At 36.2% G+C, this 17,831-nt stretch overlaps 1 protein-coding gene across 2 annotated transcripts in view; it reads right to left on the bottom strand.

The window, feature by feature from the left end:
• Nucleotides 1–589: 589 nt before the first annotated feature.
• LOC150104404 (poly(ADP-ribose) glycohydrolase-like) overlaps nt 590–17,831 on the bottom strand; it is a 351,154-nt gene continuing 333,912 nt past the window's right edge. For both annotated transcript variants that reach the window (XM_090396352.1, XM_090396353.1), the window contains 2 exons: nt 9,152–9,386; nt 590–904 (listed from right to left, as the gene is read on the bottom strand). In XM_090396352.1, the coding sequence (XP_090252478.1) occupies nt 675–904; nt 9,152–9,386 (465 nt within the window). In that variant the 3' untranslated portion in view covers nt 590–674. The remainder of the gene's footprint in view (nt 905–9,151; nt 9,387–17,831) is intronic.

Below are 17,831 nucleotides of genomic sequence, written 5' to 3'. Positions count from 1 at the left end.
GTTCTTTTAAATTCTGAAACAACTGGAATTTGCTTGCAATAAATGCTATTTCAGAAGGTATTTGTTATGAGATCATTTTGCTCACAATTACCATAACTGGGGGATGTGCTTATTAAGTTCCCGATACTAAAGTAAGAATTTTCTTCAATATGGTTAGATGTAATATCATCACTATTCCTTGTTTTATAAACCTTTTCGTCAAAATCTCCTATTCCTTCATTACAACTGTTTATTATGTCTGTATAACATAGATTGCAGTATGTTGGCTGCTTTGATGTTTTACAGGAGAAAATGTTTCTTGAATTAATTCACACTTGCAAATTATACCTTATTACATTTAAAATGATCATAGAACCATTATATAAAGTATTCAAGAAAATATAGGTGTGTCATTTCATGCAAGAGTGAAACATGTTTGTATTTCAACCAAGTTATTTTATAGACTAAGTGTATTATGATTACACTATATCTTGATGAACAGCACTCTGCAAAAGATAATATCTCAAAACCCAAACTTATAAGCTCACACACTATACTCTAATTATGTGATGTATGCCGTGTCTAAATGAGCAAAAATTTTGCAAGATGATAGCCATTATTCGTATCTTTTATTAAATAAAAATATTTAAAGTTCATAAATTAAGTTCGGTGCTACTTTTGATTATTTTCCTTGATCAATCTACTAACGTACTGACAAATTCAGGAGTCTGTGTGTGTTTTTGCTTTCCATTATTAGAAAGGTCTGTAACTTGATAATATACAGTTTCCTGACTAGCTTCATCATCTGCTTCTATATTATATGCAGTCCAAAGTTTATAGATAAATTCATACAAGTTTGGAAGCGAATGGTCTGTATTTTCTACATTCATTCTATAAAACTTTTCCAAAATTTTCCATAATTCACCTGAAAAAAAAAAAAAAAACATTATACTATTATGAGATATACAGTTTAGCAATATATTTAGGAGACATCTAAGTTAATACAGATTTTACTATTTGCAGGAAAAGGCAGTTCTAATGTCTATATAATAATTCTGTTCTGTGGACAATCAATGAAAATCTTTTCCAAAATGAACTATAAGGGAGAAAGTCTAGTGGTATAGCTTATATTGTTTGCTTATTATTCTTCATTTACTTTCTTTCACCAACATAAATGTTCTGTTTTAACAAGCCTGTCAGACTTAAAATCCGAAGTGATTCATGAATTTTTAACATAGTGCTCAGTTGATCACACTTACCAATTTCTCATTTAATAAGTTAGTATTACATAATGTGATATTATGAACAAATTAATCCGAACACACATTTTACAAGAAAATCAGTACAAAAATTAAACTCCAACTTTACCTATTATTTATATGTGCTCCCTCTGTTCCCAGTAAGTTCATTAATTTACTTAGGCACAGACTCTACCAACATAGAACACATTTTCTTATTTCTGCATCAGGCTTGTTGCGAGAATATAAATGTGTATATAACAAGAAAGTTTACTAAATTAGAAATAATTTTTTATTTTAAACTATGTTTGCAGATGCAATATAATATACAAGGTTCTACCCAAAAGTATATGGAATTTATCATTTAAAAAAAAAAAAAAACACCAATGCCTAGTTTCCACTGTCCTTCAAACAGACAACACCCAATCTAAGTGGTTTATCCACGCATTCCTTAATGTCCTCAAGTGTGAATCAGTTGAACACATCTTGTGATTCTGCCTGGATCTCCACGATTGTGTCAAGATGACATCCTTTCAGCATGAATTTCATCTCAGGAGGTGAAATGACTGGTGTAGTTGGAAGTATTATCATTCTTCCACTGGTCTGGATGTTTGCACTGAAAGCTCTCCTTTAGCTGCTTCAAAACATCACAATAAAACTTGCCATTGATAGTTTGTCCATAAGGAATTCCTCCTCCTCCCGTGGTCATTATCATCACCAAATTCCTGACGTGTACCTTGAGGGTGGGGAGAGTGCAGGATCTTATGATAGTAATGATGTAACACTAACTTCTTATCAAAAATTTTTCCTCCAGATTAGCCAGTTATCTGTCAACATTCCAATATTATCAAGATCTTTATCTTCTAAGGCACTTTCTACTGTATCAATTTGCCTACATCTTTTGCTTCCTCTGGTCTTTGTCCTGTCATCCTGGCCAAGAACACTTGTTTAGCTAATCTTTCCTCTCCCACTCTGTTTAAGTGGTCATATGCCCTGAGATTACCTCTGCGAACAATATTAAGTTCTTATCTAATATCCTCATTTTTAATATGACACTGCCATCTGTTCAGTCTCTCATATCTGTGTTCTCCAGTCTTTGATCAAGAGTTTTATTTCTAACTCAGTTCTATAAGTTAAAAATGGCTTGTATACAGCTAGTTTAGTGTTTTGACTAATCTCTCTCTCTTATTCTATTTGACTTCCTCCTACCATACCAGCTTTGCTAATTCTGGTGTCTATTTCCAAATTTAATTTACCATCTTCACTAAAAATTGTGCCTATATATAGCTGAAATGTTTTACTAGTTCTATAGGTTTTCCATGAGGCTTGTTGCAAGAATATAAAAGTGTACATAATGAGAAAGTTTACTAAATTAGAAATAATATTTTTGTATTTATAAACTACATGTGCATATGTAATATAATATACAAGGTGTTACCCAAAAGTTCATGGAATTTGACCATGAAAAAAAAAAAAACACCATAACTCCTAATTTGCACTGTCTCATTCAAACAGACACAGCCAATTTCAGGTTGCAGTTGATGTTTCTGCCTATTTTCATACCAAATTCATTACAACTATTCAATTTTGTCAGGGAATCCTGCAGACTTGTCCTGGATTTATTTAAAAGTATAACATCTTCAATTTTGATATCAGGTTAGTACTGCTTTACTTCAAACTGGTCAATGTCTTGGATGTTAAAAAAAAAATGATATTGCTCTGAATTTGGCAACTTTCACTATGATGACTGTTGCAGCAGTGTTTTTTAGGTTCAAGCAAAATTTGATGCAGATTCTTTGCTCCTTAAATATGACATTACAAAAATTCATGTGACCCAAGAACACAGCCTCACTGATACTGCTCTCCCCCTTCTAGCAGTGAAAGGCATGTGCAGTATTCAAGGTCTCTGAATTTTTGGGTAGCACCTTGTGCACAACTTGCTAGATTATTTGCATAAATTGAATATATATAAAATCACCTTATGACTACTTGTATAAATATATGGGTAATTCCCAATTTATGTATTTTTTTCCTGCCACTGCACTAAGCACCATGCAATGTACTTGCAGCACATTACCCAGCAAGTACAATTTTTTTCATTTTATTTTGAATAAAATGATTTTTTTTAAGATATTTTGTACATTGCATTAATGAGAAAAGAAAAACCAATCAATGAAAGTAGTCAAAAGATTGGAACGAAACTGTTTGAAAAAGAATAGCATGTGCGTATTTCAAACGACATTAAATTATTAGGAAGAGAGTTAAAAGTCACAATATCCCAGAATTTTGAAATTTTTAGACCATCACTGCCATTCTTTGAAGAATTTCTGTGTTGTTCGATAGGATTCTGAGAAATGTGACCTTACACAGAACATGAAGTTTCTACTAGCGACAGCACAAATATTCTTCACCCAAGTCCTTTCAAATTTCAGAGACTCTTTAAAGAATGCCATGAAGCTCTGCAATCAGCCTAAAAATTTCAAAATTCTGGGAAATGGTGATATTGAATGCTCACTAATAATTTAACACATTATCTATACTTCGATATGCAGCTAGGAATACATATGTATTCATTGGTTGATTTAGTTATTGATTGTATATTCAAATCTTATGATTTAATTTTTAAACTTGTACACTTTTCCATCCTAATGAGATAGAGCATTTAATATAAATTTTGTAAGTATTTTGTTTATGAATTAATCACACTATCATTATGGCAATGTGAAAAAAAAAAAAAAATGAGTACTTCAGGAGAATTTCATTTGGGAAAGTTCACAATTTTTACTCCTCTGTCAAAACAAGCTAATCATTTAAATGAAACTTACCGAGTCCATGGTCATCATCATCAAATTCCTGCCATGTACCCTCAAGGGGTGTACAGGATATGATAGTACTACATGAAAAAAATTACATCATTATTAATTTCCTATCTACAATTTTCCTCCAAATCAATCTGTTACTTGTCAAGACTCCAACATTATCAGATCTTATATTTCTATCGTCTAAAGCATTTTGTACCATATCAATCCACTTATATCTTGGTCTTCCTCTGGGTCGTTTTGCTGCCAACCTGGCAGAGAACAATTGTTTTGCTAATCTTTCCTCGTCCATTCTGTTTAAGTGACCATACCACCTAAGATTAGCTCTGCTAACGCATTCCTGGATGCTGACAATGTCAAGTTCTTTCCTAATATCCTCATTTTTAATATGATATTGCCATTGATGCCATCTGTTCATGCCTGTAATCTTTCTCAGGACTCTCATATCTGTGGTCTCTAGTCTTTGGTCAAGTGTTTTACTTCTGACCCAGCTCTCAGATCCATAAGTTAAAACTGGTTTGAACACTGTCTTGTACACAGCTAATTTAGTGTTCCGACTGATTTCTCTCTTATTCCATATGAATTTATTCAATTGACTTCCCACCATACCAGCTTTTGCTGATTCTGTTGTCTATTGTCTATTTCTATATTTAATTTACCATCTTCAGTAAAAATCGTGCCTAAATGGCTGAAATGTTTTACTTGTTCCACAAGTTCTCCATTCACAACACAGTTGACATTTTCAATGATTCTGCCTTTTTATTGCTGACCTTCATACCATATCTATTACAACAGCTATTCAATTTAGTCAGAGAATCTTGCAGACTTGTAGCAGATTTATTTAGAAGTATTACATCATCTGCATAAAGCGGACATTAACATCTCCAATTTTGATATCATGTTTAATACCACTTTCCTTCATAATGTGATCCATATCGATAATGAATAACAGAGGGAATAATGTACATCCTTGTCTCACACCAGATTTAACATTAAACCATCTTCCTGTACTTCCTTCAATTTTACTGCTGACTTACAACTCAAATAAAGACTAAGTATTGCTTGATATAATGCCCCATTGACACCATATAACTGAAGCGTATTGAATAGCTTTTCTCTTGGCACCTTGTCATATGCCTTTTCCAGATCGACAAAACTTAAATACAGATCTTTGTTATATTCCCATGTTTTCTCGACTATTTGTCGTAAAGTGAAGATCTGATCCTGACAGCCTCTGTTTGGCCTGAATCCAGCTTGTTCTTCACCAAGCTTTTCTTCCACAATTCTTCTCAAATGTTTCTCAAGTATACTTGCATAGATCTTGCCAGGAACACTCAGTAGGGAAATACCTCTGTAATTCTCACATGCAGTTTTATTTCCCTTTTTATATATGGGTACTATGAGAGCTCTACTCCAATCATCGGGAATTCGTCCCTCTGTCCAGGCTTTCTGAACTATGCAGTGCAGCCAATGTAAGACTCTTATACCACCATACTTCAGCATTTCTGGTTGAATATCATCTACTCCTGCTGCCTTTCCACTTTTCAAGCCTTTGATGGCTTTTTCTACTTCTAGTATGGATATGTATTCCTGACTACATGCTTTTTACCACTGTGCTGTCATCACTGCTTGTTTCATTTAGCAGTTTTTCAAAGTAATTACTCCATACTTCAAGGATATCTTTTTCTCCCGTTTTCATGTCACCTTTATCATCTCTAATTCCTTTTACAGCACTCTTTCCTCCATTCTTAAGCTTCTTCAACAACCTCCAGAATATTTTGCCACCTTCTTGATATTTATTTTCTATATTCTTGCCAAAGTCCTCCCATGACTTTTGTTTAGCTAGTTTTACACAGTGTTTAGCATTCTTGCATTTGTCTCTATATTCTCTAAGAGCACAAACTGACTTATTTGACAGGAACTTTTGGTATGCTTTCTTCTTTTCCTTCACTGCCTCTTTAACTTCCTGTGTCCACCAGGGAGTTCTGATTTTTGTATCCTTACAGATAACCTCACCACATGCCTCTCTGGCAGAATCAATCAATGTTTTCTTCAGAGTTTGCCACTGAATCTCCAAGGTTTGATTCCTGTTCTCAAACTCTTTCATTTTTTCTTCAATAATCTTTGTGTATGTTTAGTGTACAGTTCACACCTGAGAGCTACTCAACTTTTATTTGCTTTAAAACTTTCTTACATGTTATTCTTTTCAATATGAAATTCAATTTTATCCTGCTCAAGACTAAATAGTGATCACTTCCAATTTCAAATCCTCTGTACACTCTGGTGTCCTGCACCAGGAGAAAACATCACTATCAACAATAACATAGTCAGTGAGACTTTTCTTATTCCTAGCCTCTTCTCTCCATGTGAATTTGTGCACATTTTTATGTTGGAACATGGTGTTAGTAATAACCAGTCCATGTCCTGAGCAGAAATCCAACAGATATTTGCCATTATTATTAGCTTTGCTCTTTTCTCCAAATTTACCCACAATATTTTTGTATGTCTCACAATCATTTCCTACTCTGCTATTTAGATCCCCAACAAGGACCAACTTTTCCTTTTTCATTGTGTCAGTTGCTTTTTCTAAAGCCTCAAAAAATTCCTCCACTTCTACCTTAGTAGAACCTTCTGTGGGACTATCGGCACAAATAAGTCTCATTGTCCAGTTCCCCATTCTCATATTTGCCCACATTACTCTACTCGAGACTGACTGCTATTCAAGAAGATTAGCCTCGTATTTTGTGTTGAATACTATGGCTACTCCTTCTTTTCCTTGATTGTCATTGCCTGAATATAACATTTTGTATTTATTGCTCAGAAAGATCTCACCAGTTTTGGTCTTTTTTGTTTCAGTCACCCCTATTATGTTGATCTGGTACTTATCTAATTCCTCAGCTAGCTCCATTTCTTTGCCATTCAGGCTTCTTACGTTGATAGTATCGATCTTTAACTCTGGTGATGTTGAGTTTGGTAGAAATTTATAATAACTGATTTCATTTTTAGGAAATATAAGTATTTAAGAAAATTTATTTTAGGGGAACCCACAAATTCACTACAGCAAACCTTCAACTATTAAAAAATATATAAATAAAAAGGGTTAGCTGGTCTGAGTTTTCTTTTTTAGATGCCCTGTAAGACACAATTGACTTCATGATGAAAGCTAAAATTCGGATACACTGGCCAGCATACAACAGAGTAGTTCAAGAAATATTTCCAGATATTACTTATATAATATGTATTAATTCAACACAAAGTGATTTTTTGCAGTTGCTTACAGTTAAAAGATGGTGTTAATCTGAAATTACACTTCATGGGGCACACAGTATGCAAGAATGGCTCGCTTGATATTTCAAGAGTGTCTGAGACATATCTGCAGAACAGACTGGGATGCATTGTTAAGTGTTTTAGGATTTTATTTCTTTGGTGGGTGCCAAGTACTTTAGTATGCACTATCTCATCAACCCATCATTAAACGTAGGAATAAGGAAGTCTACTATCAACAAGATGTCGCACTGTCATGCTAGAAATATTATGTCAGTACCTAATCATTGAAATGTGAATTTTTGCCAGTAGGATATAACTTACCAGTGAAACTGAATGATGTATTTCTAACACAGGGGAAAAAAAAAAAAAAAATTCTTGAACACTGCCTTGAATGCCTATATCGGGTGCTTTTTTTTAGCTGGCATACTGATATGTATCTGTTTTAAATTAAATAATATTTTTTAAGGCTGACTATAATAAATCGCTAATGTAAACATGAGAAAAACATTAACATCTTGCCATAAATACTGTTACAACTTCCACACACCTTCACATGTTTATCAGTAGAGAGTTGTCTAGCTCTATGGATTAACATTCAGCAGGGAGATTATTAGACCATATAGCTGTAATAGCATTTTGCAAGTTTGGAATGCAGCCAGCTAAAAATACTTGGGATGAAGGATGTTTCAGTACTGGACTATTAATCATTATAAAAGATGTATCTAACTGCCAAAGAACAGGTTGACCACGTTGTGTTAGGATGCAACAGCACATCTCAGCCATAATCCTATGAGAATGCAGAGAACAATGTCGCATCTACTGTGAACAACAGACACAGAAATCCTCTGCACAGATAAGATTTTCACTATGGAAGAGTAGTTTAATGCCAAAATGATTGGGCACATGCCATAGCACCCAGGATTCAGAGGTCATCATCCCATGTGTGTTTGTGTGTGTGTGTGGGGGATGTATCAGCAGTATCCTTGCATTTCTGTGAGAAAGGGGCAAACCCTCCACCAAAGTGGTATCAAGACACTCTGCTGGAACCTGTGGTACAGCCCCTGAACAACACCTTGTTTCATGGTAGGCAGTGGACCACACAACAATGGTTGGAGACAAATCTATCCAACTACATATCACCATTTGATTGGCAATCTCAATCTGAATCATTGGAGCAAGCAGTAGCAGCATGTGCATGAAGGCAAAAGGGGACATTTCGAACACTGAGTGTGGCTATATGTGCTGAAAGATGTAAATGATTTACTGATAGATAATACAAAAATAGAAGAAGCTTATCAGATGCTTGTCTTTTTACACAACATAGTCAATTCACAAATGTCTTTAACTTTGGTATACACATTAACTGAACAGTGCCATTGTGCTTCTTGCCATTTATTTATGTCTGATAGCATAGAGGGAAAGAAAAAAAAAATTAAACTTGGCTTTGAATTCAGTGACCAACTTTTTTTTTTTTTTTTGCTGCTGATGTTTATAAACATAGAGCAGCACACCATTTATATATGTTTGGGGCATGTCACAGATTAATCATCACTGGTCTAGATGCTGCACACCCCGAACAGCTGATATGAAAGATAAAGGATGAAATCAAGAATATAATTTCTTGGCATCTTTAATTTATAGCTGATATAAAGAATTGTTCAGCTCTGTCTGAAGTTAAGGTATGTTTTTTCCTAATAAAATAATCATTTAACAACTTAACATAATTTGCTTTTTTACAGGAGAAATGCACTGTGCAACAAAACTACTGTTTCAAACATCTATACATTATAAATGTTTGAAAGTATACATTTCCTGAGAGATCTATGTGCATATGAAATTTAAACTTACCAACAGTGGCATTTTTACTCATAAGGAAATCATATATGCACTCAATATCTTCTTTCAGTTCTTCATTACCAAATGTGAAGTACACTATATCACGTTCAGCTTCTGTAGCAGCCATAAGCTGAATAAGAACTTTTAATCTGGGATCACCTTTGAAAGCCCCACATCCCCAATTACCAGATGCAACAGTACGCAGATTATTAGAAGGGACTCTTGGTTCATAAAAGCCACAGTATGCCTGAAACAAAACATATTCATAAGATTCATTAAAGCAAAACACAGAAGTGTGCAACTGTTCTAAAAACTGAAGTTATGAATTAGGGTGCAATAAGGGAAATGAAAATAAATTATTCTTAATCTGTCTGTAGCAGGGGGTTGATCCTCTTTTGGATCACCTGAGTTCCAAACTCATGTACATTGGACAGACAGCTAACATCTGATTAGGAGAAAACAAAAAACAATTATTTATACCTGTTTTGGTTTATCAATAGAAAGAAAGCAGACATCCCTCGACTTACATTCCATCCGGCAGGACGTAAGTCGATGCATTAAATCAATGACAGTAATAAGTATACTGTCATTTTAATTTTTAAACCTTATTATAAAATTACTGTGCATTACTGCCACTAAAAAACAGGAGAATAATCACATCTTCATTACCTTCCCTGTGTGAACGATCAGGCTGTGGCTCTTCTGGTGTAACCTTTGTTTTTTTGATGAAAATGTCCCATGTGCTTTGCTTATTCCTCTTCTTCTTTTCATCATAAATTTGTTCATAGCAAGCAAATGCATCATGTACTTCGTTTCTGTTATTAAGTAGCGTTCAAATTTGGGGTCCATCTTCAGCCATTTTGAGAACATTTCTGCAAGACCCTTCACTGTAAATTGTTTAACTACCTCTTCCTCCAATTCTTCAGGGAACTTTCTATGAGTTGAATTATGTCATCATTCACTTCGAGATCCAAGCCACAGCAATATTTTTCACTATGAAAAATATTAAATGTTTGTCCAGAAATGCATGAGAGTTTGGTCATTTCATTCAGTAGCAGAAATGGCTTGTAAAAAAGTTCTCCAAAGATAATAAGCCTTAAACACTGCAAGAACTCCCTGATCCATCGGTTGGATGAATGAAGTAGTGTCTGGAGGGAGAAACATTACCTTGAACTTGATGAAGATCACTGCTGAAAGATGGATGACCTGGAGCATTATCTAGAATTAATAAAATTTTAAATTCTACATTTTCTTTCACTTGTATAAAAGTTGATTAAGGCATACTCAAACAATTTTTGAGTCATCCACAACTTCTTATTGCTCCGATAATGAACTGGGAGTAAGCTTACTAATATTTTTGAAGATTCGTGGATTCTCACTCTGCCATATCACAAATGGTTTCAGTTTGTATCCAGCCACGTTACCCATAATATGGACATCTCATCCATACTAAATATTTGCTGAGCAAATAATTTTATCCAATTTTTCCACAAACTCCTTGGCAGCCTTCTCAGCACTTGCAGATTCCCATACATTTTCACATTATGCAGTGCAAAACACTGCTCGAATCAAATGAACCAACCGGAAGAAGCGTTGAATTCGTCTCTCAACTGTGAAAAGACGAATCTTCAACTTATGGTCACAGTGCTAAGGGGTATGCACTTTTGGTTCAGGTCCTCTATCCATATCACCGATTTAATGGAAGCACATCCTTTCACAGCCTTTAAGAATTTATCCTTATTTTTCAAAATGGTCGTCACTGTAGAATGAGACCATCTGAAGTCATGTGCAAACACATTGATGGGCTTATCAGCTTCATGTTGATTTATAACTTGCAACTTTGTTTCAAGATCAATTGCTCGCCTCTTTTCCTGTGATTCTTCACTAGGTTTTTTGATTGTGTGTGTAGGGGCCATGTTGCACAAAACATTGTGAAATATTTAACATAAAAACACAAAATGAACAGAGGAACTGTTGAGGGAGGTTGCCACTGTGCATGCTTTACCTTACGCATTGCCGAAAATGTAATTTATTCCCTTATGGGATTACGGATGTAACTCGCGGGATGACTGTAATTCTGATAAGATGATCTTGCTTTTGCTAGGCAATATACATATAAACCCTGGGATAAAGAGAAGTAAACACACTTTACATCTTATATAGGGGGCCGAGTGGCTAGCATATTTGCTCTCCCGCTGTGGTCATGGATGTTTGTGAGTGTCTGTGAAAATACTAGTGGTGGTCAGCAGTAGGTGGCATTGGTGTAGATGATGAAAGTAGCTGTAGTTGGTGGAGAGTTGTAGAATAGGTTTCCCCCCTGATGAGACTTTGGACTCCCTGGAGGTGTCATGTAATAATAGTAATATACAAACCAAAAATAAATAAATGAGTATGCTACCATTGAATAAAGTGGAAGAAGAAATTCACTTAAAATTAGCTTTACGCTGAAATTCCCAGGCAATTTAGTACTCTAACATGATTATCATGATTTTGCAGGACCTTCAACACAGAACCTCTAGTGGGTTCTGAGGAGTAAACTGTCACTGCAACATCACCACTTAGATGGTAAACTTCTGTAGAATGCTCACTCAATAATTCAGCTACTTAGTTTGCTTTTGTTACCATCAGCATTTTTTAAAGTCATTCCTCCTTTCACTTGCCACAGCAAAAAAACTCTTTAGGATTTCTTTTGGCTTCATCAGCTAGCTTTCTCTCATAACTACCTCTTCCTTACCATACAGGTCACCATTCTTGCGTGTGCTTTGCACTGTCATGAACATACCAATCACCTTCTTCTTTATCTATATCCCCCCACTTAATGATGCTATTCATCTGTCTAACCCCTATCTGATTTAACCTTTGCCTCTGGATATACAGGGGGTCCTCGACATGCATCATTTCGACTTTATGGTGGTAATCCCATAAATAATTTAAAAAATAAATTTCGACTTGAAACTTGTTTGTGAGCCCAGCATACACTCTTTGGGTACTGCATGCTTTGTTTACATCTGCTCTCTCACTTTTGTGTTTGTGTTTTTTTGTGACTTTTTACCCTTCAATATGGCTCCCAAACATAAGGCAGACTCTTCCGATGGCAGTGTGTTGAAGAAAAGGAAAGCCATTACATTAGAAGTGAAATTAGACATTATTAAAAGGGCAAGAAATGGAGAAACGCCAACGAACATTGGCTGCGCGTTGAACTTAAGTCGTATCACAGTCGGGACTATTATCAAAGATAAAGTTCGCATCCTTGAAAAAACGTAGTGGGCTCATGATTGAGATGGAAAGACTTCTTGTTCTTTGGCTGGAAGACCAGCATCAATGTCGTATCCCAATTAGCCTCATGTTAATTCAAGAAAAGGCGAAAAGATTGTTTGAGGCATTGAAAAGCGAAAGGGGGAAATGAGTGCAGGTGAAGTTTAATGCTAGTAAAGATTGGTTTATGCGGTTTAAGGCAATTTACATAACCTTTAAGGGCTTGGCGGAAGGTTTTGCCCTCATTTGAGGATCCCAACACTACTAGGTACACAAAGGTCTTCCTAGGGCTTATGGATTGCCTGCAACGTTATAGGGAGATATACGAGGAGAAGAGGATGGTATCATTCCAGACTAGCCTGGAACGTTTTTTCACGAAGGTAGAGAGGCCTGCAGCAGGTGCTGGTACCTCAACTGTCTCTTCAACCACAGGATAAAAGGTAAAGAATTGTTTTCATTTTTGTTTATCAGCTGTACAGAATGTACAGTTTCATTTGTCATTTTGGGGATTGTTCTCATTTTTATGTTGTTTTTTTTTTATTACAGTTTAATTTTTGTCATTTTTCTGTACTATACAGTAATTATGTTCTCCTTTTCATTTTCCTATGGCCTAGTTCTGTTTCTTGATATATACGTATGACTTTAGGGTGTTTTAGGTTAGGTAAGTAACTTAGGCTATGGTAATTCCGACTTGCATCGAAAATCGCCTTACGTCGGTCCGGATCTCCAACATAACTCGAGGACCCCCTGTACATTCTGATGCTTTCTTCAAAAACACCCCATGCACTACCAACATTTTTACCCTCCAAATTCTTATTGTCATGGCACTGCTCTCCTTGGCCTGTCATAATCAGCTGCTTTTGTAATTCCCCAAATATCACTTCTTAAGAGAAAATTCTGCATGATCACTTTCCCTGAGCAGAGGCAGCATAGGTAGATTGGTTACTATTAAGTTCACTGACACTACTACCAGATCCAACACCGATGAAATTCATATCCCTTCCATTACATGCTGTCTCAGGTAATTATCTTTCAGAAGCTGTATATAGGTCATTTTGCCATACACTATGCATTGACTGTGTACTGTTTCAGTGGTACAATAACTTTGTTTTGCTTGCATGTGTACTGTGAGATATTTTTCACTATGTAGGATCATTTTCATTCTAGTACTTTAACTAACAATATGTATACACCCCTAGATGTTCCAACAAGAAGCATAACACAAATTTTTGTGTCCCACCACTAAGTTATACGCAGCAGACAACTTGTCATTATCCCTCAAAAATGTTAACTTATTTCACTAGGTTTTATCTGACTTTAAGAAATTGTCTTAACCATAAATGAATAAAACAACCTGTTAAAGTAAAAAGATTAATAGATGTAGTTAAGTATTTTAACTATAGAGGTTGCAATAGGAATGTAATACTGAAACATGACTGTTTCCCCCCCCCCCCCCATGGTATAACTGACAATTTCGAATAGAAAGCAGGTACACATTGAAGTTGTAGCACACAACAGGCTGAGTTAAGCGAATTGTGTTTGAAAGAAGCTTTTTTGATGAAGAAATAAAGTTGCAAACTTTATTTCTTTGAGAAATTACAAGACATCCATCTAGATGATTTCACATGGGGAAGAATTATTAGAAAGCCTGAAGAAGTCCTAATTACTGAAATTGACAGAGAGTTTGGAATCTCACTGTGTTGTGTCCAGGCTCTGAGCAGCATTTCAAACCAATGGAATGTGTTCCAGACATTTGCTGGAAAGAGGTCATTCTCTCAATACCATGGAGCATGAAGACAGACTTTTTTGGTTATAACAGCAAAATGCACCATGGCAGGCCAGCTTGCAAGTTGGCTTCATTCAAAAACCTGTATGCATATATATATCAACAATCTGCAACAAGTAGGTCTCTACACCTGAAGGCTGCATTCCTTTATCCATAGCTCATTGTCAAACATGTTTTCAGTGGTGGTGTATCCATAAAAATATCACTAGTAGCATAATGCTTAACGGATGCACCGAGCTACAAGTGCTGGAAAAAGGGACTATGATTGGTGAACTATACTGCAATGAAATTCTTCAATGTCATGTGCGATCGTTCCATGTGCTGTAGGCAAAAAAAAAAAATCATTTTTATGGATGCCAAAGCACATCGTACACGAGCAGTGGAGATACTTCTGGAAACATAGGATGTTAATTAAATTGAGTGGCCAGCACGCTCCCAATATCTCAACCCCATAGAACGTGTTTGGGAGAAGCATTGTTGCTTGAAATTCCTCTCCAGAAAACAAATAAGGCCTTATTCTTGCTCTGAAGGAGTGAGCCAGTTTGTGTTAAGAATTCCTGAATCACTTGGTGCAATGTTGTGAGAACTGCACTGTAGTTCAGGGTGGACATATTCCATACTGATATGTCTGTGCACATAGTTTTCTCTAAGCACCGTACATTAATTACTCAACTACATCCTTAGGAAATTTGTAACTTTTGCAATTAATTTATGTCCACATTTGGCTGCAGTCATGAAAGTTTTTTCATATATACGGATAAAAATGTAGTTGTCTTTAGCTTTTGGTCACCAGCGTATTGGGTCATACTTATAGTAAAGACTTCTGCTTTTTGGTCTGTGTTGCCGCTTAGAATTGTGAACATGTCCTAAGAAAACCAGAATTTGTCTCCATTTTAATATCATACATTGGTTTTTGTTTAATTTTTCTGCTGTAATTCTTTATTGGATATCTTCTCTGGCAATTTTACATGCAAAATAAAAGGCATTTATTTCTGGTTTACTTTTGTTGTTGCTCATGTTTCTGACATGAATAAAAGTTATTTGACATTTGTGTTAAAATGCTGATTTTAAACTTATTTCCTTTGATTTCCAAACTTTTCTGTGTGTGTTCATCTTAGATTTTGCCTCCTTCTGCTCCTCTTGTTTATTTATTATTGACCGTATGCTCTTTTTCAGGTTATCTTGGAAGCAGAATAAGCTACATTTCTGGATTTTCTTACTATAGGCTGATGCTGCATAAAATAGTTCCTTAAATTTTAGGAAACTAATTCTTGAAAAATGCAATTATCTATCTCCAATAACCACCGGCTTTACTCTAAACATGGCAGAGATGACTGGTGGTGTTGGCGCTTGTATTTCCACTTGCGGTAGTCCTACAAGCAAACCTCTGAGAAGTGCATCATACTAAATGTTTACAGATGAGAAATCCTGATGGAACAATATTGTGAAGCAAACAGCAGAACTGACCACGACGGTACAACTCCGTATGCTGGGGAAGAAGAGGCCTAGCGCTATAGGAATATGACCATTTTATGCTGTCAGAAAGTGCACGATTTCTTCCGAAAGAACGAAATTCCTACAATATATAAGGTAAAGGCTACTGCAAACAATGATGAAGATCTCCCTCACATTTCATTAACAACAACTTATCAGTTGTTAAAGGACCTTGGTTTTGTTTACACCACAAAGTGAAGATATTTTATGGTGTCACTAGTATTTGCGTTCTGTCAGGAAATATCGTTGCGAGGGACGAAAAATTTATTATACAGACGAAACCTGGGTGAATGCCAGTCACACCTGCACTAAAGTTCTCCAGGACACGACAGTAAAAAAGTGCTCGGCAAGCATTTTTGTTGGGCTTAATGACAGGCCTGAAAGCACCGAGTGGAAAGAGGTCTCGTATAATTGTAATGCATGCTGGCAGCAAAGACCGATTTGTACCAGCCCATTTTTAAGGCATTTGTAACCAATGCCTTAAAAAGTGAGGTTGAGAATAACTTGGTCAACTTTAATGGCCACATCTTATTTCCAGGAAGAATGACCCTCACCTTCAACAATGTTCTGCTGCTTGTCAACCAGAACCAGTTTGTTCTTCTTGGGTTAACTTGCATTTAACCTATCCTAGTATAAGCACTTCCATAGTCTCCAAAAAGCACATCTCTCCTGCTCAACTCCACCCAGCCTTAGAATAGTGTTCATTTAACTTCTGATATGGAGACCACATGCTTCTTAAACCAAACAGAAGTTTCAGAACTTTCAAGAACCCTCTCTCTGTTGAGTCAACCCCACCTTCCCATGGTGTGGTCTCTTTCCACAAAAGGGACTCTGGCACTTGCAGTGAACATTCTCACTGCAAAAGGATATCTTCCTAGTTGGAGGCAATGCCACTTAGTGGTTGATGACATTCATCACCCAGTGAAACACCACCACCCTGCTTATTGGGGGTCTGAAGTGGGGAAGGGTACATTTGGTCTCTATTTCTCCCTGTCTTCTTCATGCAGTGAGTGATGGCTTTCAAGAGCATGCTAACATACTTAGAGATCCTCTTCCATTTTGAGGGTATGGCAGTGTAGCCAGCTAGTATACGGTCCTGAGTCAGGAGGCTTCCTGGTCAACTGAAACATACTTTTGTCCAGTCTCCTAGACCGGTTGCTCTTTATATAGGTGTCATGTTTGCAAATGAAACAGGCAATGACAGCAACTCCTTCCAAAAGTAACTGGATCTCTACCAAAAAATCATTTCCACACCACCTTATTTTAACAGAGACCCAAATTTAGTATTTCCTAACTCATCACCTTCTTAGTGAGCTGAATGTCTCTCTTCTCCAACACTACCAAACAAGCTGGACATGATGTAGAAGTATTTGCCATAAGCAATGATTTAATGCAAATTGTATGCCTACCAATCCAAATTCCTTCTTCTTCTTCCAGACACATTGTAGAGGTTAACTATCTTTCTCTCTTTTTGGCAACTCAGCCCACAACCTTGTGAAAGTTTCCAGTGTCAGAGAATGCTCCTCCTCTGACCACACCCAACATTGTGACCTATGGCACTATAAAGGTATCACATGGGATCAGCTCTGGAACTACTACTCTTCTTTTCCATGGCATGACTATTGCTTCCGCTATTCTATACTGAGTGAATCAGAAATTATCCACAGCAGCTGAAGAATACAATTCTGCTTACTGCAGGTGGCTCTGCATTAAGAAATCCAGCAATAAATGTAAAACAACTATCAGCAAATCCAACAGCAGAAAATGTGCCTTCTGGTCCTTTGCAAAAGCTATCAAACACAACTTCTGCTCACCTGCACTTCCACTTCTCTCCCATAGAGATAGCACCACTGTTACAGCATCCAGAGTAAAGCTGTCCTCCTGTCATCATTCTTTTCCTTTAACTTCTGTATATACATGATCAACACAAATCAGCTCCATGCCAAAAAGACAACCTGAACACATACAAAGTCATCTCTTGTACTGAAATGTTGAGCTAGCACTTGTCTTTTATCAATCTATCCCATTTCGTGGAAACAAGCATATATCCAACTCATTCCAAAAAAAAAAAGTCTACTGTTCAATCACTGACATTGCTATCACCTTGGTGGGCCAAGGTGAACTTGGCCATCTTTAATGCTGCAAAAACACAGTCCT

This window comes from Typopeltis vanoorti, chromosome 8 (genome assembly GCF_054136105.1).
Source record: "Typopeltis vanoorti isolate ZY-2024b chromosome 8, IOZ_Tvanoo_1.0, whole genome shotgun sequence".
In the NCBI taxonomy this organism is placed as follows: Eukaryota; Metazoa; Arthropoda; class Arachnida; order Uropygi; family Thelyphonidae; genus Typopeltis; species Typopeltis vanoorti.
The sequence above is the reverse complement of the archived record's forward strand: the minus strand, read 5'-3'. Positions and strand labels throughout refer to the sequence as shown.